Source organism: Rhinolophus sinicus, linkage group LG01 (assembly GCF_036562045.2).
Source record: "Rhinolophus sinicus isolate RSC01 linkage group LG01, ASM3656204v1, whole genome shotgun sequence".
Lineage (NCBI taxonomy): Eukaryota > Metazoa > Chordata > Mammalia > Chiroptera > Rhinolophidae > Rhinolophus > Rhinolophus sinicus.
In genome coordinates, this window is record NC_133751.1 from 179,636,134 (window position 1) to 179,660,586 (window position 24,453).

Consider the following 24,453-nt stretch of genomic DNA (forward strand, 5'->3'; position numbering starts at 1 on the left):
TGAAATTGGGCTTCCAGAAAAGGAAACATTGAGAATCGGAAACAGAAAAGTTTCACATTAAATAAATAATCTACTGAGACGACGGTCACTCAAATGAAGAATCAAAACATACTGTTCTCAACAGGAACAAATCTGATCAAAATATTTAAAAATATGGAGAGAGAGGGCATGGGGAAAGCCAAAGCAACTATCAGAATGAAAAACAGCAGAAAGAAAGTTTTCCAGTCCCTTAAGAAGGATTAAAAAAAAAAGCAAAAAAAAAGGAACAGAAAACTACAAACCTTAAATATATGTGTTTTAGTACACGTTTCATTTTACTATGTTGAAATTATATTTCTTATAATCTCTCTTACCTCATTATCTGAATCTTGAATAACTTTATAGAGGGCTGGTACCAGTGTTTTCTTCCGGTGTAAAGTTGCAGCATAATTGGTGATCTGAGTGTCAGGTAACGCCTAAAAAAAAAACATCAAAAAAAGAAATTAAAGGCATCCAAATTGGTAAGGAGGAAGTAAAACTGTCATTATATGGAGATGACATGACACTATATAGAGAGAACCCAAAAAACTCCAGCAAAAAACTATTAGAACTGATAAATGAATTTAGTAAAGTAACAGGATACAAAATTAACATTCAGAAATCAATTGCATTTGTATACACCAATAATTACCTCTCAGAAGGAGAAATTAAGAAAATAGTCTCATTTACAATGGCTTCAAAAACTATAAAATACTTAGGAATAAATTTAACCAAAGTAAAAGACCTGTACTCAGAAAATTATGAGAGAAATTAAAGAAAATACAAATAAATGGAAACGCATACCATGTTCATGGATAGGAAGAATTGATATAGTTAAAATGTACATATTGCCTAAGGCAATATACAGAGTCAATGCAATTCCTATCAAACGACCAAGGACATTTTTCACAGAAATAGAACATATAATCCTAAAATTTATATGGAACCATAAAAGACCCCAAATAGCTATGGCAATCTTGAGAAATAAGAACTAAGTGGGAAGTACCACAACACCTGACATCAAATCATACTATAAGGCTATAGTAATCAAAACAGCATGGTACTGGCATAAAAACAGACACATAGATCAACAGAACAGAGAGCCCAGAAATAAATCCATGCCTATATGGTCATTTAATCTATGAAAATGGAAGCAAGAATTTACACTGGGGTAAAGACAGTCTATTCAATAAGTGGTGCTGGGAAATCTGGACAGACACATGCAAAAAAAATGAAGCTGGACCACCTCCTTATGCCATATACAAGAATAAATTCAAAATGGATTAAAGACTTAAATGTAAGATCTGATACCATAAAACTTCTAGAAGAAAATATAGGCAGTAAATTTGCAGACATTACCCTTAGTAATATTTTTACTGATATTAATATATCCCCTCAGGCAAGGGAAATAAGACAAAAAATAAACATATGGGATTATATCAAACTAAAAAGTTTTTTTCACAGCAAAGGAAACCATCAATAAAACAAAAAGGCATCCTACTGAAGGGGAGAAGATATTTGTCAATGATACATCTGACAAGGGGTTAACATCCAAATTTTATAAAAAACTCATTCAACTCAACACCAAAAAAACAAACAACCCAATGAAATACGGGCAGAGGACATGAAGAGACATTTTTCTAAAGAGAACATACAGGTGGCCAACAGACATAAGAAAAAATGCTCAACCTCACTGATCATTAGAGAAATGCAAATAAAAACCATAATGAGATACCACCTCACTCCGGTCAGAATGGCTATCATCAATACATCACAAAACAACAAGTGCTGGCAGGGATGTGGAGAAAAGGGAACCCTCGTGCACTTCTGGTGAGATCGCAGACTGATGCAGCCACTATGGAAATCAGTATGGAGGTATCTCAAAAAAATTGAAAATGGAACTACCTTATGACCAAGCAATTCCAGTCTGAGGTATCTATCCAGAGAAATCCAAAATGCTAATGTGAAAAAATTTATGTACCCTTGTGTTTATTGCAGTGCTATTCACAATAGCCAAAACATGGAAACAACTGAAATGCCCACCAGTAGACGACTGGATTAAGAAATTGTGGTATGTCTATCTAATGGAGTATTATTCGGCCATAAAGAAGAATGAAATCTTACTATTTGCAACAATATGGATGGACTTAGAGAACATTATGCTAAGTGAAATAAGAAAGACGGAGAAAGACAAATACCATATGACCTCACTTATATGTGGAATCTAAAGAATAGAATAAATGAACAAACTAGTCAGAAACAGTCTCAGAGATATAGAGAAAAACTGAGAGTTGCTAGATGTGAGGGGAGTGGGTACGAGGGAGAAGGTGAGGGGTTTAGAAAGCACAAATTGGTAACCACAAGATTGCCATGGGGATATGAAAGACAGTTTGGGGAATATAATCAATAACGTTGTAAAGATTTTGTAGGGTATCCAATGGACACTTGTCTTACTAGGGAGCCCACTTCATGGACGATGTAGATACCTGACCACTAGAGTGTACACCTGAAGCTGAATAATAATGAATGTCAACTATAATTATATATATATATATATATACACACACACACACACACACACACACACACATAGGCACAGGATGTGGAATACAGCACAGGGAATAGAGTCAATGGAATTGTAACAGCTATATACGATGTCAGAGGGGTAGTAGATGGGGGAGGGGGGTTATCACTTTGTCAGGGGTATAAATGTTTAACTATTACATTGTTTTGTACACTTGAAACTAAAAATAAAAAAGAAATTAAAAAAATAAAAAGATGGAAAATAAAAGAACACCATCAAAGGAAAACAAAAGTAAACTTAAAATTCTGCAAGTCAGGAACTTTATTTTACATAAGTTCCTCTTGAAAAGATTTATAAGAGTCAAGAAAAGTAAAAATAATTAATACAAGAAATAACCGACAGATGGGTGGCTCAGTTGGTTAAGAGCGTGAGCTCTGGGCAACAGGGTTGCCAATTCGATTCCCACATGGGCTAGCGAGCTATGCTCTCCACAACTAGAATGAAGACAACGAGCTGCCGCTGAGCTCCCAGGCGGCCAGATGACTCAGTTGGTTGGAGCATGGGCTCTCAACCACAAGGTTGCCGGTTCGACTCCTACAAGGGATGGTGGGCTGCGTCCCCTGCAACTAAGATTGAACAACAGCAACTGGACTTGGAGCTGAGCTATGCCCTCCACAACGAAGACTGAAAGGTCACCAACTTGACTTGGAGCTGATGGGTCCCGCGAAAAACACTGCTCCCCAATAAAGTCCTGGAAATACACACTGTTCCCCAATTTAAAAAAGCCCAAAAATTTAAAAAGAAAAGAAAAAAAAGAAAGAGAGAAAGAACCATGCGAGTTAATAAAACAAAGTAAGTTAGGATGTTATATAATTCAAACTACCATACTCAACCATGAAAAATGATTAGGGATCACACATTATGACAAGATTGCTTAAATAGGTCACCTTAAACTAATCTAGTCTAAAAAAAAATAGTGTAGACCATATTTCAATTATTGCATTTTATGTTTACAAAACACTTATTTCTATAGTGTTCATAAATTATATAGTTTTTAATCAAATAAATGATTTTAAATTAGGAAATAAAAATATAAGGCAAAATCCTATTTCTATACCTTATTAAAACTTGGAGGCTTCCTCTCTTTTACTAAATATATTTTTAAATTTATATATCCCCTCATCAATCCTAACAACTACTTTCATTTTTACATATTCTCTTCTAGCCATTATTCACATTAGTGCCTTTTTAAAGAGTTGTAATTATATAAACATGTTATTTCAAATTTTGCTATTTCCACTTCATATCATGACATTTGTTTCAGTTTCTCCACAGATCACATATTCACTGTTTGAATTACTGACATATAGAATCATATGACACATTCTTATCCTCAATCTCATTTACCTTGAATTCTGATAACCATTCTTCCACAACTCCACGTTCAGATCCCAGCATCTTCTTTCACCTTTGATTATTCTTTTATCTCTGAAAGAAACAAGCACTGAATTGAGGACAGCATGACTACATACAGAAATTACCAAAGATAAATGAAGTGTGCCTTTCATTAAAGAAGAAACTCATCTAGTATATATTTTAGATAAGGAGGCTTACTTTAGAGTCTAGAGCTCAATTAAAACTAATTTTTTTTAAAGAAAGAAGTTCTATCTGTAATGATACATTTGAAACCTATTTTCCTAATGCTTTTATATTTTCCCCATCAATTATACTTCAAAGTGGCAAAAACAAGTTTATTGAGCGAAATCAAACTGCACGTTACCCAAGACAAATGCACAGTCCATGCCTGGAGCTTTTACCAAATATACAACTAGAATATCATACATCACAGAACACACCATGTAACAGGCTATAAATGACAAAGCTAGAAAAGCTAGAAATCAAGGGTATATATTCAGCAAACTGATTACAAATGTATATACGCTACACGAAATAAGGCCTTCGAAGAAGATAGATTTTTATGCTTTCTAAAATGGAAAAATGTCCAAATAGAAAAAACATATGATTCCTTTAAAAAAATTATATAAAATGTAAAGAAGCTCATATACACTAAACTATTAAGTGGTTGCCTCTGAGGGAAGAATTATTGATGATATTCTAATTATGTAATTTTGAATTATAAAAAGAAATAAAGAAGCATGTATTATTTTTAAAGTGAGAAAAACAATAAAAGGTTTTTGGTTTTTTAATTTAAGGCTCAAAAGATAACTAGAAATAAAGAACTTCTTGGGGGGAAAAGGAAACGTTTTCAAAGCAACTGAAAAGAAAGTTTCTTTATTAAAAAGATAATATTTCCTAACACGTTGCGGACGGATCATGAGAATCTTCACGAGGGATTTAAACCCCGCCGTATGCAACGTGTTAAGAGTGTGTTAAATTCCACACTGAAATTGCTTCTTTAACAAAGGAAATCAGATTTCATAGTTTCCCCCTTCAATTCTAAAAGGATTTAAAAAAATATCCCTATATAATGTGCTCTACCAAGTACTACGTAAGCAAGGAGAACAAAAAGGAGTAAGACATGCCCTTTATTTTAAAATAGCAAATGTTCTTAAAATAGACTGATGGATTTATTCAAATAAAATGCAAGAGAAAAAAGAGATAGGGAAATCTACAGATCAAAAAAGATGTAAAAAGAAAACCAATAACCAAAGTATGAATGTTACTTGGACTCTGTTTCAAACAATTAAAAAGAGCATGACACAACTGTAGGAAGTTGAATATGACTTGTTTTTTAATGATATTAAGAAATTATTATAGGTTTTTATATTTGATAATGGTATTATAGTTAGTTTTTAAAATAGTGCTTATCTCTTAGAGATACATACTGAAATATTTATTAGTGAAATTATGCCTGGGATTTTCTTGAAAATAATCAGGGGGTTTAGGGGGCAGCCAAAGGAGGAAAGTACATTGGGTATAGACGAAATACGATTGGCCATGAATTGATAACCACTTAAGCTTAGTAACTGGTTATCCGAACACACATTTCATTACACTATTCTGTCTACTTTGTTACAGGTTTGAAATGTTCCATAATGAACTATAGGGGGAAAAAGGTCTGGTGAACTAACCCTACATACAAATCATGATATACAAGTTATAAAGCAACAGTTCTTAACCTTTTTTGGAGGAGGGTATAGAAAAAAGCAGAAAGTCACAAACTTCCCCTCCACCTTTGATATCCGAACAAAACTATGGATCCCTAATTCAGAAAAAAATAAATATGATGCCCATATGCACATTATTTTGCAAACAATTTTAGGGAGTTCATAGATCTAGCAAAACCCATAGTAGACATCGACTCCCATGTTAAAACCACTTGATGAAGAAATGAATCTCTTAAAAATAACTTCAAAAAACATCACAGCTACACATCCCAATGATAACCCCTTTCAGAAAAGTACTTTTATAAGGCTCCTACATTTATTACAATGACTGCTCAAATCATTGTCAGAATTCCCTTTTTTTCCTTTCAAATACCAGTTAGGTAAGTGGTACTAAATGCTCTTTAAAACCTAGTTCTTCACCTAAAAATGGATATAACTATGATTACTGTGCATCTTACTCTATGCAACTTACACCTCCATTAAAAAAAAGTGAATTACAAAAAAAAGTAAAATAAGCATGGATCCATCATACACTATAATTTTCAGTTTGAACAACTGTCTAAATATCCTGAGGTATTTGCCTCCGGAAGCTTCTCAGAACTCATGGAGACAATTAACCAAAAAGCAAAGGAGGGATTCAGTCAGAAATTCATTGATCCATTGCATAAATATTCAAGCACCAACTATTTGCCAGCCATTATGCTAGCAGTTGGAAATACAATGGTAAACAAAACCAGATGCAGACTCACTCTAATGGAGCATTTGTCTAGTGGAGGAGACCAAATATATTTTTGCAGAGATGAGGAAGGAAAGGCACACAAAAGCATAAAGCAAAGGAACCTAACACTGTTGAAGAAATCAAAAGGCTTCTCAGAGGTAGTGCTGAAACTGAGACATCAAAGATCAGAAGTTAAGGGGAGTAGGAAAAGAACATTCTGAAATGAGAAAAAAGCATATATAAAGTTCCTGTGGCAAGAGAATAACACAGGAAGTTGTAGAATCTGAAGGAAGATCCAAGTGCTAGGAGCACAGAAAACAAGGGGCAAGAGTTGAGGGTAGAGAGGTAAGCATGACCCAAAGTATCAACAGAACATACCAGTGCACATTAAATATGGAAAGTGACTGAGGATTTTAAGAGATAGACAATAAGATTCAAGGTTTGAAAAGCTTATCTGGCTATAATGCAGAGAAAGGGCTGGTACCCCTTTCGGAGCTAGCTACAAACTTCCCAATAGTATGAAGACTAAAAAAATTCCAGGCTTGCTACTTACTGCATTTGCTCTGAGAGTTCCTACCAAGTCTCTGGAAATTAGAAAAACCTGAATAACTACTAATAATAAAAATAGTTTTTATTTACAACGTACCTGAAAAATAAGTAAGCTAGGTTCCATTTTAATTAAGCTTCAAATAAAACATAAAAAGTTAAAGCAAAGCCTACATTAGTTTCTCAGGAAATATTTTAGGGATAGATTCTAACATATTGATCTCCCTTTGATATTTCCCTTTCCTACCAAGTCTCTTATGAAGGTATAAACAAAAGGAGCTGTTTTGTTAATAATCACTTATAACATCTCTTTCTACCACATTATCGGTATGAGTTCAGTGGACCACAAGAGGAAAAATAGACTTAATTTTATATCCTCTTTGAAAAGTACTTCAGAAAAGGAGGTAAACACTTCCGATAAATTTATTCCCACGTAAGGAGGAAAAGCACAATTTCATTGTAGTGGTGACAGAAAGGACTTATTTTTCCATAATAAAATAGGAACTTAAAAAACACTATATTTCTATTGCTGGATATTAAGTGATTTTTATTTTTTATTTACTGGAAAATTACAAAGCCATTCCTGTTCTGTACTACAACTATGATCTCTAATTTTACAAATATCTTTAGCTTCAAATATGAAGTAATAGTTGATATTCAATTACTAAATAATTTAAAAATACTATAATGTATGCCTATTAAAAAAAAGGAACCAAGAAAGCTCAACTACCTACACTACCGACAAAGATTAACACAGTCAACCACTTGTTATGCAGTTTTCTTCCAGATATATATTCATGTATGTGCATATATATACATAAATTATCAAAAAATACAGTGAATTCTCCTGCTGAGTGCCATCCAACAGAACAGCAAGGATCTTCAACACAGGAGGCGGCATGTTGAACCCTAGTAACCGTGTGTGACTTTCAACATGTTCACTGCCGTAAGTTGAGTATGAGCTACGGTTGAGAGGTGTTTTAAAGTGTGCCATAAATCATGGATCATGAACAACACATTAACATGAGATGGGCAAATGGTTTCATCCTCCATCATGACAGCGCTCCATGTCACACACTGCTTCTGGTACGGCAATTTCTGTCAAATAAAAACATTACAGTGTGTCCTCATCTACCTTATTCACCAGATCTGGCACAATGCAACTTCTGGCTCTTCCCCAAAGTCAAAGCGACTATGAAAGATAAACATTTTGAGTTGATTCAGGACATCAAGGCAGCCATGACAGTGTAACTAAAGACACTCACAAAAGAAAACTTTCAGAACTGCTTCAGAAAGTGGTAAGAACGATGGGATAAGTATGTTTGAAGCAAGGGGGAATTAATGGCAATGTGTCTTTTAGTGTAAATTTTTTTACACATTCACTGTATTTATTTAAATAGTTACGTGTTCATCATACATAGTATTCTACAATGTGCTATTTTGTTAACAATATATGAAAGACCTATAGAGCTATCTCATTCTTTTGAACAGTCATAGAGTAATTAACCGTAAGCTAATCTCATAACTTACTTAATAATTTACTAATGGACAGATTGTTTTCAACTTTCTTATAATATAAAAAAAAAATGCTGCAGTGAATGTCCTTACACATATTTATGCACTTGTGTCCTCTTCTGTATAAATTCTAAGAATTGGATTTGAAATTTTAATGTCACAGTATATAAATGTTATTGATAGCATATCTAAATATAGGATCTAAAAACCATAATCCATCATATATTTTTAAAGAGCATGATTGGGGCCGGCCTGGTGGCTCAGGCGGTTGGAGCTCTGTGCTTCGAACTCCGAAGGCTGCCGGTTCGATTACCACATGGGCCAGTGGGCTCTCAACCACAAGGTTGCCGGTTCAACTCCTCGAGTCCCGCAAGGGATGGTGGGCAGCGCCCCCTGCAACTAAGATTGAACACGGCACCTTGAGCTGAGCTGCCTCCCGGATGGCTCAGTTGGTTGGAGCGCGGGGTCTCAAACACAAGGTTCCCTACTCAACTCCCGCAACTAGCAACCGGCAACTGGACTTGGAGCTGAGCTGCGCCCTCCACAACTAAGACTGAAAGGACAACAACTTGAAGCTGAACAGCACCCTCCACAACTAAGATTGAAAGGACAACAACTTGACTTGGAAAAAAGTCCTGGAAGTACACACTGTTCCCCAATAAAGTCCTGTTCCCCTTCCCCAATAAAATCTTTAAAAAAAAAAAAAAAAAAGAGCATGATTGTCACATGTACAGAATAATTTCTTCCTGCTCTATTTATAAAGCTAATACCTCAGCATAGAAAAATCGGTATTAGAACATTAGAGTGTACCTACTGCCAAAACATTAAAAATTTAATACACAGAATGCTGCAATGTATTTGAAAGACACATGGCAAAAAGATATCACAATATATTTTACTGTATCTTAAAAACCACCCTTAAATCTTCTAAAGTTAAAATCCACATTTACAGTTTACTCTTTAAACAATCAGGAAGTTATTTTAGAATGTGACATGAGATTAAGGTCTAACAATGTTTTCTCTCCCATTAGTTCTCAATTGTTCTACTACACTGTTTGCATGTTCATTTTTTTCTTACAAACTTGAAATGCTATTTTTATCATATATTGAAAGTCTTACATATATTTTAAACTTTTTCTGCACTACCTTTCCGGTTAACTTTGCACCAGGACTAGAATGTTTTAGCTACTGTGGTTTTATATTGCACTTTAATATGAAACACTACCGTGTTTCCCTAAAAATAAGACCAAACCGGAAAATAAGCCCTAGCATGATTTTTCAGGATGACATCCCCTGAACATAAGCCCTAATGCGTCTTTTGGAGCAAAAATTAATATACGACCCGGTCTTATTTTCGGGGAAACAAGGTATCTTAATTCTTTTTTCCTAAAAATATATTTCATTCTTCCAGATAAATATTAGACTTATACCGGTAAGTTTCTTTCCCACACTCCATCCTCCTGGGAATTAAATTTGTAAATTAATTCCAAATGACATCTTCACCATATTGAGTTATCCCATACAGAAAGAAGAATGGCATTGCTCTTAATTAAAAATCCTCTTTTATATATCTTAGTATAAATTTTTTGTTTTCTTCATACAGGTCAACACATTTCCAATTAAACTGATTCCTAAGTAGTTTGTATTTTCTTGCTGTGATCGTGATTCTTTTTCATTATGTTTCTAACTAGCTATTGTTACACACACAAAAAACACTTTTTAAAAAATCAAAATAAACAAGTTTTAGATAAATGTTTAAAACACTGAAATGGTTTAAATCCAGATTTCTATGTTTTAGGAATAATTTATAAACTAGTAAGTTATCTTTTTGCTAACTTCAAGGCATTAGTGTGTTTTTTTTTAAGTATACTACTACTTTCTAGTAGTAGTCTTCACTTACAATTAATCAGCCATTTTTTTCAAATTCTCTACAAAGAACATCAACTGCTTTCAAAATCAAAAAGAATCCAATACAAGAAACACAAACCTCTTTAATATGATATATATTGCATCAGAATCTCTATTTGATACAGGTCCTGGAATAAATATTTTGGAAAAGTTCCCCAATCCTGATGACCACCTTTCACTTAAAACGATCACATCCAGGTTAAATTTATTTTAAATTCCTGTCTGATCTCTCCTATAACCACAAATTTGACACACCAAATCACTTTAGTTTCTACCAATACCATTTAAAAATGACTGTAAGTTAAATACCTTTAAATAAAGAACTATATGGTATTAATAATTATAATTAAAACACCGTATCTCTTCAACTCCTTGACACTACTAATTTTAAGACCGTAATGTAAGTAAAAAATGATTCTTTATTAAAATGAAAAAAACTGTTTAATGTTTAACTAAAGGACACGAGCATAAGCTTATCCATACAATCACATATGACTTTTAAAAAATTATCCTTTATATTTCTGGCCACCTTCGGTCTTTATACTAGCCACCTGGCACACTTTTCCAGCTCTCTGTATATGGCTGGATTAGACTCAGTTCAAATATCACCTCCTCACAGAAGCCCACCTTGTTTACTTAAATTGTCTCCCCCTAGTTCCTCCTCCCCAAACCCTTGTCACTCTTCCCATTTCCTTCATAGCATTTATCTATATCTGTAATTATCTTGCTTATTTGTTTACTTACTACTGTCTGTCTTTCCAACTAGAATCTGTACTTCACAGGGACAGGCGCTGCATCCCCAGTGCTGGGCACACAGCAAGCACTCAAACATCTATTGATTTAGTTACTTGTACTCAGGAACTCAATTTGTTTAGCACCTTTAACAATGACAATTGTTTTTTGGCTGTAACAAAACTTGAGATTTCTGCCTGGATTTTCACCTTGATGAAGCTTAATAATTTTATTTTTCTAAATGAAATATAGACGGAAGTTAATAGCTTCTTTAAAAATCACCCAGAAACTTTAACAGGTAGATAGTCTCCCAGAGGCATGAAACATTCATATAAACCTTGCCCAAGTTTGAAATTAGAGACAGAGACTGGGCAATTTTACTGTCTTTGAATTAATTGGCATGTGTCAGGTAATGTGCTGAGACAACTGTACATTGCAAAGCTGCACTATACTGTAATATTCTGTAGACATCTTAAGCAACAGTTAGAGACACAAATTCAATTAAAAATTCAACCCTATGTAGCGCTACTAATATCAATTGAAATAACTGAATACACAAAGCTAAATTCTTGAAATACCAAATAGGGTATGACTACTGCTATTTTACAGTTCACTTGCCTGATTACTGAAACGTTTATTTGGACATCATAATTTAAAAAATGTTACAAAGTGAAAAAACATGTCTTAAAAGTGAAGCAAAAGTAAGTTATCAGTGAGCCTATCAAGGATAAACACTGTATCGTCTGTTTTCTATATTTTATCTGACTTAATGGGAGGCAATAGAATCTAGTAGCTTTGGGCTGCAGTTCTCAACTTTTTGTCTCAGAACTCCCTTTCATTGTTACATTTTAAAAAGTTTATTAATTCATTCAAAAAGAAATAAGCCCATCACATGTTAACATAAATAACATTTTTAAATTGAAACTTTACTTTTCCAAAATAAATTTAGTGAGAAGAGTAACATTGTTTTACATTTTTTGCAAATCTCATAATTGCCTTTGCATTCAATCCGTTGTTGAAAAACTTGACTTTGTAAATTCATCAGAGAATGACAGTGAAGAAGGCAAATACTGTCCTGGTATTAATATGAAAATTAATTTTGATCCTACAGACCCACAGAAAGCATTCCCAGAACACACTTTGAGCATGGACTCTGGAGCCAGACTGTCTAAGTTTCAGGTCACTTACGCTAGTATAATTTATCTTCATGATACTATGAACTATAAAATAGCTTTTGTTATTTCCATCTAACAGATAAGAAAATTAAAGTTTAAAGACATTGAATGTCCAACACAAGGTAACAGTTTAAGTGGCAGAACTCAGATTTGAATATAATGCCTAATCTAAAACCCATGGTTGAAAAATGTAACCTGGTCCCTTTCTTATAGTTGATACTGCCCCCACCTCTACCACTACCACCATAGCCTTCTATGTCTTGGCTCTACTCTCCTTTCAGTTTTTCTATAGCTTCATACATACCTTCACCTCAGGGATTCTGTGTAGGCTGCTCCAGCCTCCAATGCTGTCCTATTCCTGCTATATAAATAGGCTCCTTCCAATTCTGTTAGTCTCAGCAGGCCTTTCTTGACCACTTTAGCAGTGCTTTCTCCCTTCTCCAGTATTTTCCATTCTAACAAGTACGGTTCGTTTCCTTCCTAGAGCGTTAGATTTTGTACTTTGTTTATTACACCTTATTACTTATTGTCTATCTTTCCCATCAGATTGTAAATTCCATGAGAACAGGGTCCATTTCTGTTTTGCTCACATTTGAGTGCTCACTATGCACGCAAAGCTAACAAGCATACTATGGTATCTGGATATATGGCAGATACTTAATATTTGTTCAATCAGTGAACCACACTGCTTATATAATCATGGACAAATCACTTAACCTCTTTGGGCTTCAGTTTTCTAGAATGATAAGTTACTTTCTAAATCTAAGTCCTATAAATATATTTTCGTACCTTTATTTGATAGAGTAGTGGTTACAGAGAAACTTTATAAATACATATTTCCTAACTGGACTCAGTATCTTTTAGTACCTAGAGGTAGCTACGAATACAGATACAGACATACTGCAAGTTTTCTTTTTATTTAACAGACAATATAGAATTCTGAAGATGATTTCTTCTACTGGATAGTACACCCATTCCATCACCTGGTATATAAAAACTATATTTAAGAGCAAACATCAAGCTGATATTCCAGCATACAGCTCCATTCAGGCCTGTACTGCCTCACTTCCAGAGTACTTAACAAAGTGAAGAGGGTATCACAGAAAATTATCCTTTTGGTGACCATGGTAATGGCAACCTTTATTAGCAAGACCTAATACAACATAATGAACAAAATAATAAACTGCTGGAACATGATCTGAAGGAGATCAATAACTACTTGCCGGGAAGCAAACAGTACGCGTTGGTAGCTGCCTTCCTGCAAGTACAATAAGTCTCCATTACCTACATGGGTAGACATTGTGTCTTAGCTGACAATTAGCATATATCTTTTTCAGGAATTGTCAATTTACAGAGAATTAGAATATAAGAGACAGTACAGCTAAATTGTTTAAGAGTATGGGCTCTGGCTCTAGCCTGCCTGAGTTCGAATTCCAGCTCTATGACCCTACAAGCTATGTGTCCTTGGGAAAGTTACTTAGCTAACCTGTGGTCTCAAATTACTCATTTATAAAATGGGGCTAATAGAAATACCTATGTCAAAGTTTTTTTGTGTTTTTTTTTCAATTAAATAAGTTAACACATCAGCAAGCAAAACTAATTATGATACCTGTTCTTAAGGGTTTCTGGTGGTCCAACATTATTGAAAACAAAGCTATATAAGTATCAGGACAACATAGCAAAAATGATTGTACTACTGCAAATTTTCAAACTAGGTCAACAACTACTTAGCTATTTCAAGGTATAAGTCTGAAACTTAAATACTTAAAATGGTCTGTTGTTGTAAATACCAAGTTCCCTAAGGAAAAATCTAGAGCTACACTGTCCAATATAGTAGCCATTAGCTACAAGTGGTTACTTAAATTTAAATTTAAATAAAGTAAAATGTAAAGATTCAATTCCTTAGTTGCAGGAGCTACATTTCCAGTGCTCAGTACGCCTCCCCTGCTGTGCAGCAGATACAGGACCTACACACCATCTCAGCAATTCTCTTGCACTGACCTCAATGTAGCTAAGTAATATCGTTATGCTGAGTAATCTGATAAATCAATAACTAAAGTTTAGGCAACAAAAAGGTTCAAATACACAGCTATTGAAAAGGAAACACTTTTAAAAGTAAAATCTAAAGGCATTAATTAAGATGTGATTATTTCAAGTCTCCTAGGTAAAAGTGTTTAATTTTAAGCTACCCACCAAAGATTGTCTAACTGCATGGGAAAATCATTCTGTAGCCTTTAAAAAGTTAAATTCATAATTTTTACCTCTGTTCTAAGATCAGTTTTCTAAAGGAGGAGGTGGCACAGGAATGCGGCAGAGTTCAAGTGTGGAATTCATTTGTTGAGACTTAAATATTTTCCAACTCTATAAAAAATGAAAATAAAAAAACTTTGAAATATTGAGAAATAACATTTGCAAAAACGTAATACAAAGGAGAAAGAGCAACTTTGACAAGATATTTATAATATAGTTTATCTAACTTAAAAAATAACTAATGATTCAAAAATTTTATAACCAGTATATACTTGGTGCATCATTATCACACCAAATTTAAAAAACGTTAGATTTGGAGAACGGAAGTCTGATTTTCAGTTTCAAATTAGCCATTAATTATCTGTAAGACAATGAGCAGGTTACTTAAATTTTCTGGAGCCTCACTTGGATAATCTATAAAATTAAGCTTTCCAGCCAAAAATTCTATGAATCTAACTTTTGAAACACTATACAATGATCTCTCTCTCTCTCTCTCTCTCTCACACACACACACACACACACACTCATTAAAACTGTAATATGCAGTATAAAACCAAACTTAAATAAGTATCAATGACTATAAAATCATTTTGGATGAGTGTCACAGAACTGAATTTTTTTTTCATTTTTAAAAAGAACACAGAAAATGCTATTACTTAAATTTCTGGCACAAAAATATGTTAAAAGTTTTGATCAGAGAGAATCCTTTTCAAATTGCTAAAAGTATACTTTTCTCACAAATTATTAACTTTTTTCATGTAGTTGCTGACCACATTATGCTCTCTCTTATTTAAAACTGTATGACAACTTTAAATCTAAAACACCATAAGAAAATTACCATTTTAAAATGTTCATTAATCTTATTTTTTAAATACAAAGAATACTACAATAAAACATTCTTGGAATTATTGTATTGTCATTACAAAGTTTCCAATATTTTCCAAACTGAAGATATGTCAGGACCTCTTACTCCAACCATAGCAGCTGACTTTCTCTCATATATTGGGGCTATCATATATTGGGAGATTTTTATTTCATGAGAAGTTCTGCAGTGGGGGAAAAAACTTAAAAACTTGAAAAGAACTAACATAGTATCTCTGGAAACATATACAAGAAACTAGTAACACTTTAGGAAGGTGCAATGGCCATCTTTTTGTACCTTGGGAATTTTGAACCCAAGGCAACTGACAGATTTTGAAGCAGTGCAGGCAAGCCGACTTGAGAGCTACATTGGGCAGCTCTGTAGAGATGGGTCTCTAACAATCTTTCAGGGTTAAGGATACCGATACTCACTAGGCTTTCAATTTAAGAAAGCAAAACAAAATAAAACAACCCAACAGGACAAATAATAAGAAAATTGAGTTTTATTAAACTTTAACACAGCTTTAAACAGCTCAATCCTCGATTTATTGGAAGTAATTAGCCCCTCACCTATTTGAGGAACAGAAAGAAAGAAATGGGAACCCTGTCAGGAAAGTAACACGGTCTGGAGCCTCTATGGTCTGTCATATACAAAGTCTGGCACACAATAAAAAATTACTAAATATGCAAAGTGACAAAAATATGACCAATAATTATAAGGAAACAAGACAAAAACAGCATATACATTCCTGTGAAGTGCACATGGGCCATTTTTCAGGATAGACCACATGTTAGGCTAAAAATTCTCATAGATTTAAGAAGATAGATATTATACACAGTATCTTCTGTTACCACAATGGGATGAAGTTAAAAATCAACAGCAAAAAGAAAAAACCCTGGAAAAATCACAAAACTGTGGAAATTAAACAACATACTTTTAAACAGCCAATGGGTCAAAGAAGAAATCACAGAGGAAATTAGAAAATACTTAGAGCCAAATGAAAATAAAAACACAATATACCAAAACTTATGGGATGCAGTGAAAGTGGTGACAGGGAAAAATGCTTAACTATAAATGCTTACATTAAAAAACAAGAAAGCTCTCAAATCAACAACCTAACTTCACAACTTAAGGAGCTAGAACAAGAAGAATAAACTGAACCCAAAGCTAGCAGAAGGATGGAAATAAAGATTAGAGCAGAGATGAATGAAATAGAGACTAGAAAACAATAGAGAAAATAAACAAAACCAAGAACTGATTCTTTGAAAAGGTCAACAAAGTTGATAAAACATTAGATGGACTAAAAAAAGAGAGAAAACAGAAATTACTAAAATCAGAAATGAAATGGGGACATTACTACTGATTCTACAGAAATAAAAAGGGTTATAAAGAGTGTATTATGAACATTGTATGCCAACAAATTTGATAACACAAAACTTACAAAGACTAAATCAGGAAGAAATAGAAAATCTGAATAGACCTATAACTAGTAATGTGATTGAATCAGTAATCAAAAACCTTCAGACAAAAAAAGCCCGGAACCTGATGCCTTCACTGGTGAATACCACCAAACATTTAAAGAAGAACTAATACCAATCATTTTCAAACTTTTCCTAAAAACTGAAGACAAACAAACACTTCCTAACTCATTCTATAAGACCAGCATTACCCTGATACCAAAGTAAGACAAAGACACTATTAAAAAAGGAAAAAATGAAAGGAAACTACACACCAATATCCCTTATGAACAATGACATAAAAATCCTCAATAAAATACTAGCAAAAAGAATTCAGCAGCATATTAAAAGGATTATATACCATAACCAAGTGGGGATTCCCCACAGAATGCAAGGATGGTTCAACAACAAAAAACGTAATATAGCACATTACTAGAATAAAGAGAACACACATGAACATCTCAAATGACGCAGGAAAAAGCACCTCTTTATGATAAAAACAGTAAAAAAGCAAACAAACAAACAAAAAATCCCAACAACTTGGACTAGAAAGAAACTATCTCAACATGATAAAAGCCACATATGAGAAACCCAGAAAACATCATACACAATGGTGAAAGACTGAAAGACTTTTCTCTAAGATCAGGAGCAAGGAAAGCATGCCTGCTTTCACCACTTCTATTCAACATAGTACTGGAAGTTGTAGCCAAAGTAAATGAGCAAGAAAAAGAATAAAAGGCATCCCAATTGAAAAGAAAAACAAAATCATGTTTGTACATTATATGATCTTATAAGTAGAAAACCTCACATTACAGATCTCACACACACACACAAACACACACACACACACACACACACACAACCTGTTAGAACTAAAAAGTGAATTCAAAAGTAGCAGGATCAAAGTCAATACACAAAAATCAGTTGCATTTCTATACACTGAAAATCAACAATATGAAAAAGAAATTACAAAATCAATTTAAAATACTTAGAAATTAACCAAGAAGGCAAAAGACTAGTGCAATAAAAACTATAAAACATTGATGAAAGAAACTAAATAAATGAAAACTCATCCAATGTTCATGGACTGGAAGATTTAATATTGTTAAGATGTCAGTACCACCCAAAGCAATCTATAAAACAGATTCAATGCAATCCCTATCAAAACCCCAATGACTTTTTATAGAGCTAGAAAAATCCATCCTAAAATTCATACAGAAGCTTAAGGGACCCTGAACAGCCAAAACAATCTTGAAAATGAAGAACAAACCAAGGACTCAGACTTACTGATTTCAAAACTTGCTGCAAAGCTATGGTAATAAAAACAGTGTAGTACTGGTAACATACACCAATAAAATGATTAGAGAAAAATATTTAACTAATGTAAAAGCAGGCAAGAAAGAAAAAAAACAAAACAACGTGGGCTAAATAACAAATAACAGTAAGCCTCCAAAGATAAACACAACTATATCAGTAATAGTATTATAATACATGGACAAAAAATTCCAAGTAAAAGACAGCTTGTCAGACTGGATTAAACAAACAAGCACACTTCTTTAAGAGATATACTTTAAACTTAACTACACAGAAAGACTGAAAGTAGAGGATGGAAAAAATATACCACGCAACACTAGTATACACATAAAAGAAAATTGATATAGTCTGCTAATATCAGAGAAAGTAGAATTTAAGGCAAATTATTATAGATAAAAGGAATATCACATAGTGATAAACGGATCAAATAGGGAGATACTATAATCATAAACTTGTATATACCCCAAAATAATCTCAAAACATGTAAAGCAAAAATTTTCAGAATTAAAAGGAGGAATAGACAAATCCTTAATCATAGTCAGAGACCTTAGTGCACCTCTCTCTGAAGTTAATAGAAAAAGCAACCAATAACCAGTAAGATCTGAACAATGCAATTAAACCCTGACATAAAGGACCTACACATAACATCGTACCCAGCAACAACAACAAAAAATTCACATTCTTTTCACGTGTGCATGAAACACTTACCAAAACTGACCACATACTGGGACACAAAAGCCTCAACACAGTTCAAAAATCATAATGCCATTCAGAGTATGTTCTCCAACCACAACATAAGTAAGCTAGAGATCATTAATAAAAACAACAATAATTAATAAAAAACTAGAAAAACATCAACTACTGGAAATTTGAAATTATACTTCTAAATAATCTATGGGTCAAATGAGAAATCAAAACTGAAAGTAGTAAATACTGGGAGTGCCAAAAAACTGTATACAAGTGGACACTTTGGTCAACGTTGCTCAAGCAGTAGTTTGCCGTCATCAGAAGTGTCTAGACACTGACGGTAACCACTTTTTTTTTTTTTAAAAGCTATCTGTTTTTTTTGTGTGTTTTTTTAAGATTTTTATTGGCGATGGGGAACGGGACTTTATTCTTTTTTGGGGGATGGTAACCACTTTGAGCACCGCTTGTAATTGGAGAAGTTAAATGTGACTTTATTCATGTTTTGTTATCAGTATATATTGAGTATTACAACCTTAATAATTTTTTCCTTTCTTAAATGTGTATACATTTTTTTGGCACCCTCTGTATATTGAACTCAATGCCAAGGAAGATATAACATTAAAACTTGTGAGAAGCAGCTACAGCATTTAATTGCATATGCAGGGAAGTGCGCACTTTGCATGTATAAAGCAAAGACATAGATCCTATATGCATGAGTTTCAGCTAAGACTTCCTGTATTAGCAGAGAAGCTGAAAAAAATCAATGGTTCAAGCTTCTAGAGAATATGGTCAGTAATGTTGCAACAACTACCATGTTTCCCCGAAAATAAGTCCTAGCCACACCATCAGCTCTACTGCATCTTTTGGAGCAAAAATTAATATGACCCGGTCTTATTTTAATATAATATAAGACCAGGTCTTACATAATATAATACAAGACCGGGTCTTATTTTAATATAAGACCATATAAGACCAAATGGCATACTATACTATATTAAAATAAGACCGGGTCTTATATTAATTTTTGCTCCAAAAGACGCATTAGAGCTGATGGTCCGGCTAGGTCTTATTTTCAGGGAAACATGGTATACAGAGGGTGACAAAAAAATGTATACACATTTTAAGAAAGAAAAAAAACTGTACTAAAATTGTAATACTCAATATATACCAATAACAAGAGACGAATACAAATCACGTTTGACTTCTGCAATTACAAGAGGTGCTCAAAGTGGTTACATCAGCGTCCAGACACGTCTGATGACGGCAAATACTGTTGGGTAGACTTCTGTGGCGAGCGTGTTAACTGTTCCGACACCACAGCAGAAGCCGCAGGACCTGTTGCCGTGCGAGGTCTCCTGGATCTTCCCTTGTGCACATCACACATGATACCATGCGTCTCAAACGTATCACGGATGCGTGTTATTGTTAGGCGTGCTGATGTTCTGTTACATGCTCACACCGCCACTGTCATTGTACTTCCACAACATTCTCGAATTTCAAATACCACTTCAAAATGGTCTTGCGCTCCTTGAACGACAACCATGCTTCTGGCATTTTGACTGTCCTGCCTGTTGCATGATGTCGCTAGCATTCATTTGATTAACACAATCTTTTGAGCAAATGGCATACTATATGTTGCTACCATAATTCAATTCAACTTCAAAAAGTAACACATACATAACATCTCTTAAAATGTGTATACATTTTTTTGGCATCCCTGGTATATAGTAACAGGTGGGTACTAGACAAGTGGGGCAGGGGGTTACTGAATAAATTATATAAATGTCTAACCACTATGCTGTATACCTGAAACTAATATAAAATAATATAGAATGTCAACTGTAACTGAAAAAATAAATATTTTTTTAAAAACAGAAAAAAACAAAAAAAAAAGCTAGAGAAAACAGCAAATGAATGAAACAAGCACACAACAGAGGGGAAAAAAATCAACAAAGCCAAAAGTTGGTTCTTGAAAAGATTAATAAAACTGATAAACCCCTAATAATACTGATTAAGGAAAAGCAGAAAACGGAATTTTTAGATATCAGAAACAGAATAATGTAATAAACTTTGTGCTAATAAATGTGACAATTAGCATGAAATGAACACATCTTAAAAAATACAAATTACCAACACTGAAAGATATAGAATCTCCAAATAGCCCCAAAACTATTAAAAAAATGAAATGTTATTAAAAATCTTTCCAAAAAAAAAAATCTCAAGTGCAGATGGTTTCATCAGTCAATTCTTCCAAACAATTAAGGAGGAAACACCAGTCTTGTACAAAGTCTTCCAGAAAACAGGAAATAATAGACGACTTCCCCTGGGGAACAAAATTGCCTCTGTTTGATAGTCAGGGAAAGGGCAAGTGATTTAGAATAAAGCTATACCCTGTACTGCGATGATTATTCTACTTTTGAGAAGGAGGCCCTTGCTTGGCTTTGAGCCCTGGTGGAGGAACACCAAGTGACCATGTGACCTGATCTACCCTTAAGAAGTGGACGTTCTGACCCACCAAGCTCTTACATAAAGCTGAATGTGCTACCAGCTTTCCATCATTAAGTGGAAGTGATATTGTATATAAAATATAAGCTTTTCTTCTCCTTCAGGGCACATGGGAGAACTATACTTCTCTACCTTCTTTAAGTCAGATGTGATCTCATGACTTGCTTTGAGCAATGAACAGAAATGATTTCTGTAGAAGCATTTAATTACCAGTATGCACTCTCCAGCCTGTACTTCCCTTGCCACTATGATAAAAGAAGCAGAGATAAATATAGAGATGAAATGCTGACCCATCAGATAGAAAACAGCTGCCCTGGAGTTACTCAGACTTGCAGCAGATTTTACATAAGAATAAACAAATCTTTTTTTAAATTTTAAGCCATTATTTGAAGGTTGATTATTACCGCTACATAAGCAGCTAATCCCGACTGCAATGGTTAAATATACAGAATGAGGTTAGAGCAGGCTCTAAAAGCATAAATAAGCCTTAAAAACAAATGGTTCCGACACCCATCACACATGTGTCTACTAAGTATCAACTCTCTATTAATCTATGATCTTGTAGAGTTCCCTATAATCAAAGAAAAAAATAAAAACTCTGGCCTGGTTTACACATGGTTCCACATGATATGCTGGCATTACCCCTGCACAGAGGTGGCCCTGCAGGACAGGAGAAGAGGGAAATCCTCCCAATAGGCAGACATCCAAGAAGTTGTAGCTGGCTGCTCACTGCTCCTGAGAAGAGATGATCAGAGCACAGATCTATGGTTGGCTAGACAGGCTCTGCAACCAGGACTTGTTCAATATGCTCATGAACAGAAGAACCCTGTCAGCAGGATTATTCCTTGGCTCAATACCGACTTCCCCGCACCAATGTTAATCTAAGTTCCATGATATGCCAGATCGTCTCACACCTCCCTGCCTTTTCTTGAACTTCTCTCCCCTCTGGAATGCCTTTCAACTACCCTCTAGCCTAACTGCCCTACTCTTCTTCCAAGACTCAGATCAACAGTCACCTCCTCTAGTATGCTTTTTCTTAGCATATAACTGTGTATCCATTCAAAGCCCTTTTTTTCACCATCACTCACTAGTTCTCAACCTAGAATCCATAGATTCCCAGGGATCTGTGAATAAAAATCATATGCTTTGACGGGAAGAATATTATATCATTCTTTTTACTAATCCCTAACAAAAATTTATCATTTCACTCAATTATGAATGTAGGCAAAACAAAAAAAACGACAGTATTTTCTATGATTTGGTCGCCAACAGATATTACAGGCATTTTCGCATCAAATCACAGTTGCTGCAGATATCAAAGTATCATTCAGGATCAAATTATTGTGATGGAAGGAGAACTGACTCTGGGTGGTGAACACACAATGGGATTTATAGATGATATAATACAGAATTGTACACCTGAAATCTATGTAATTTTACTAACAATTGTCACCCCAATAAATTTAATATATATATCATTCATGAACATCACTACTTCATGCCACATTTCTCTGGTTAAATAGCTTCTGCCCCATCCTGGATACAAATGTTTCCAAGTCTCTCTTCTTAAATTCACATAAAACATTATGAGTGATTTTTTTTTTTAGGACCTCTTTCTCTAGGCTTTTAGGGAAGGGAAATAGACCTTATATCTTCCTCTTAGGAAGTTGATTTTTTCCCACTAATATTGCTCTTGTAAAGGGGTCACCTCCTCCTCTCCATCTTAAGCCCCTTATAAATTGATGGGGTAGGCAGAATCATAGTGGTAACTACGTAGTCTAACAGTATTCAATACCTTCTTTTCTCAGAAACCTGTATACAGTTTATTAGTCCTATTATTAAACCACAACTTCTCTAGGGCAGGGAGTATTTCTCAGTTGTGTTTGTATTTCTAGTTCTTAACAGGGCTTAGCAAATAATTCATGTTTATTGAAGAAAGGGCTTAGCAACAGCGGGGCAGTCAGCAGCAGACAGCACAGAAGACAGGGAGCAAGTACAGCAGAGACCACTAGTTCCCATTTAATAGAGGTCTCCACCCTGACCACCCGCCACCCCCCCACTGATCTAGTCTATATGCTCAGCTAAAGGCCATTTCTGAACTTTACTTACAGCTAAGTATTGCCAAATGACTAAGTTCTGATCAATGAGATCAAAGGAAATACTGTATGGGGAATTCTAGAAGCAGTTCTTAAAAGATGAGAGGTGTGCCCTTTTTGGCCTCTGCCTTTCTTCCTCCTTCCTTATGCCTTGAACATGGATGTGATGGCCGGATATCCAGCAACCATTCCGATTGTGAAAATGGAAGCCACATGCTAAGGATGGCAAAGGAAAAAGACAGAAGGTACTCATAGACACAGACAATAGTTTAGTGGTTACCAGAGGGTAAGGGGGTTAAGGGGTGCGGGGTGGGAGATGAGGGTAAGGGGGATCAAATATATGGTGATGGAAGGAGAACTGACTCTGGGTGATGAACACACAATGGGATTTATAGATGATGTAATACAGAATGGTACACCTGAAATCTATGTAATTTTACTAACAATTGTCACCCCAATAAATTTAAATTAAAAAAAAAAAAGACAGAAGGAGACTGGGTCCTCGACAACTCCATGAAGTTGTCATCTGAGTCCCATACGGCCACTTTCCAAATGTTTTTTCACAAGACAAAGACAAAGAAGTCAACTACTATCTTTTGTAAGCAATGTTTATTTCTTATCTCTGTTTCTAACAGTCAAACATAATTTCTGACTAATAATGTAAGACACAGACTCCAGCAACAAATCTGTGGTCTCAGATACCAACAGCCACTCAGCGATTCTTCAATTTAATGCTGATGAAGTGATAGATATTTCCCTGAAATGGGGGTAGAGTAGGAAGCAAGCAAGTAGTGACCAAAGAATTTGTATTCTGTGAAGGTACGCCACCACTATAGTTCAGTTGGGGGGGGGGGGTGTTTGTAGTTTAGTACACTGACAAGATTTCATAATACAGTATTGTAATTTCTTGCCAACATCTGGGAGTCATGTTCTAGAAAAGTAATGTGGCTTATAAAACTGTGACCAGCAAGACCAAATCATATAAAAATAAGGTTAGGTTTACACCTTTTCAAATGAA

The 24,453-nt window shown here is 34.5% G+C and overlaps 1 protein-coding gene across 17 annotated transcripts in view; it reads right to left on the minus strand.

Moving 5' to 3' along the window:
- The window catches only part of HYCC2 (hyccin PI4KA lipid kinase complex subunit 2), a 68,352-nt gene that overhangs the window by 36,381 nt on the left and 7,518 nt on the right, over window positions 1-24,453 (minus strand). For 13 of the 17 annotated variants that reach the window (XM_019726777.2, XM_074339831.1, XM_074339840.1 and 10 more), the window contains 3 exons: window positions 14,526-14,625; window positions 3,950-4,030; window positions 354-455 (listed from right to left, as the gene is read on the minus strand). In XM_019726777.2, coding sequence (XP_019582336.1) covers window positions 354-455; window positions 3,950-4,000 — 153 coding nt within the window. In that variant the 5' untranslated portion in view covers window positions 4,001-4,030; window positions 14,526-14,625. Of the gene's footprint in view, window positions 1-353; window positions 456-3,949; window positions 4,031-14,525; window positions 14,626-21,981; window positions 22,075-24,453 lie in introns of all 17 variants that reach the window. The other 4 variants (XM_074339820.1, XM_019726779.2, XM_074339812.1 and 1 more) reach the window with 1 other exon arrangement.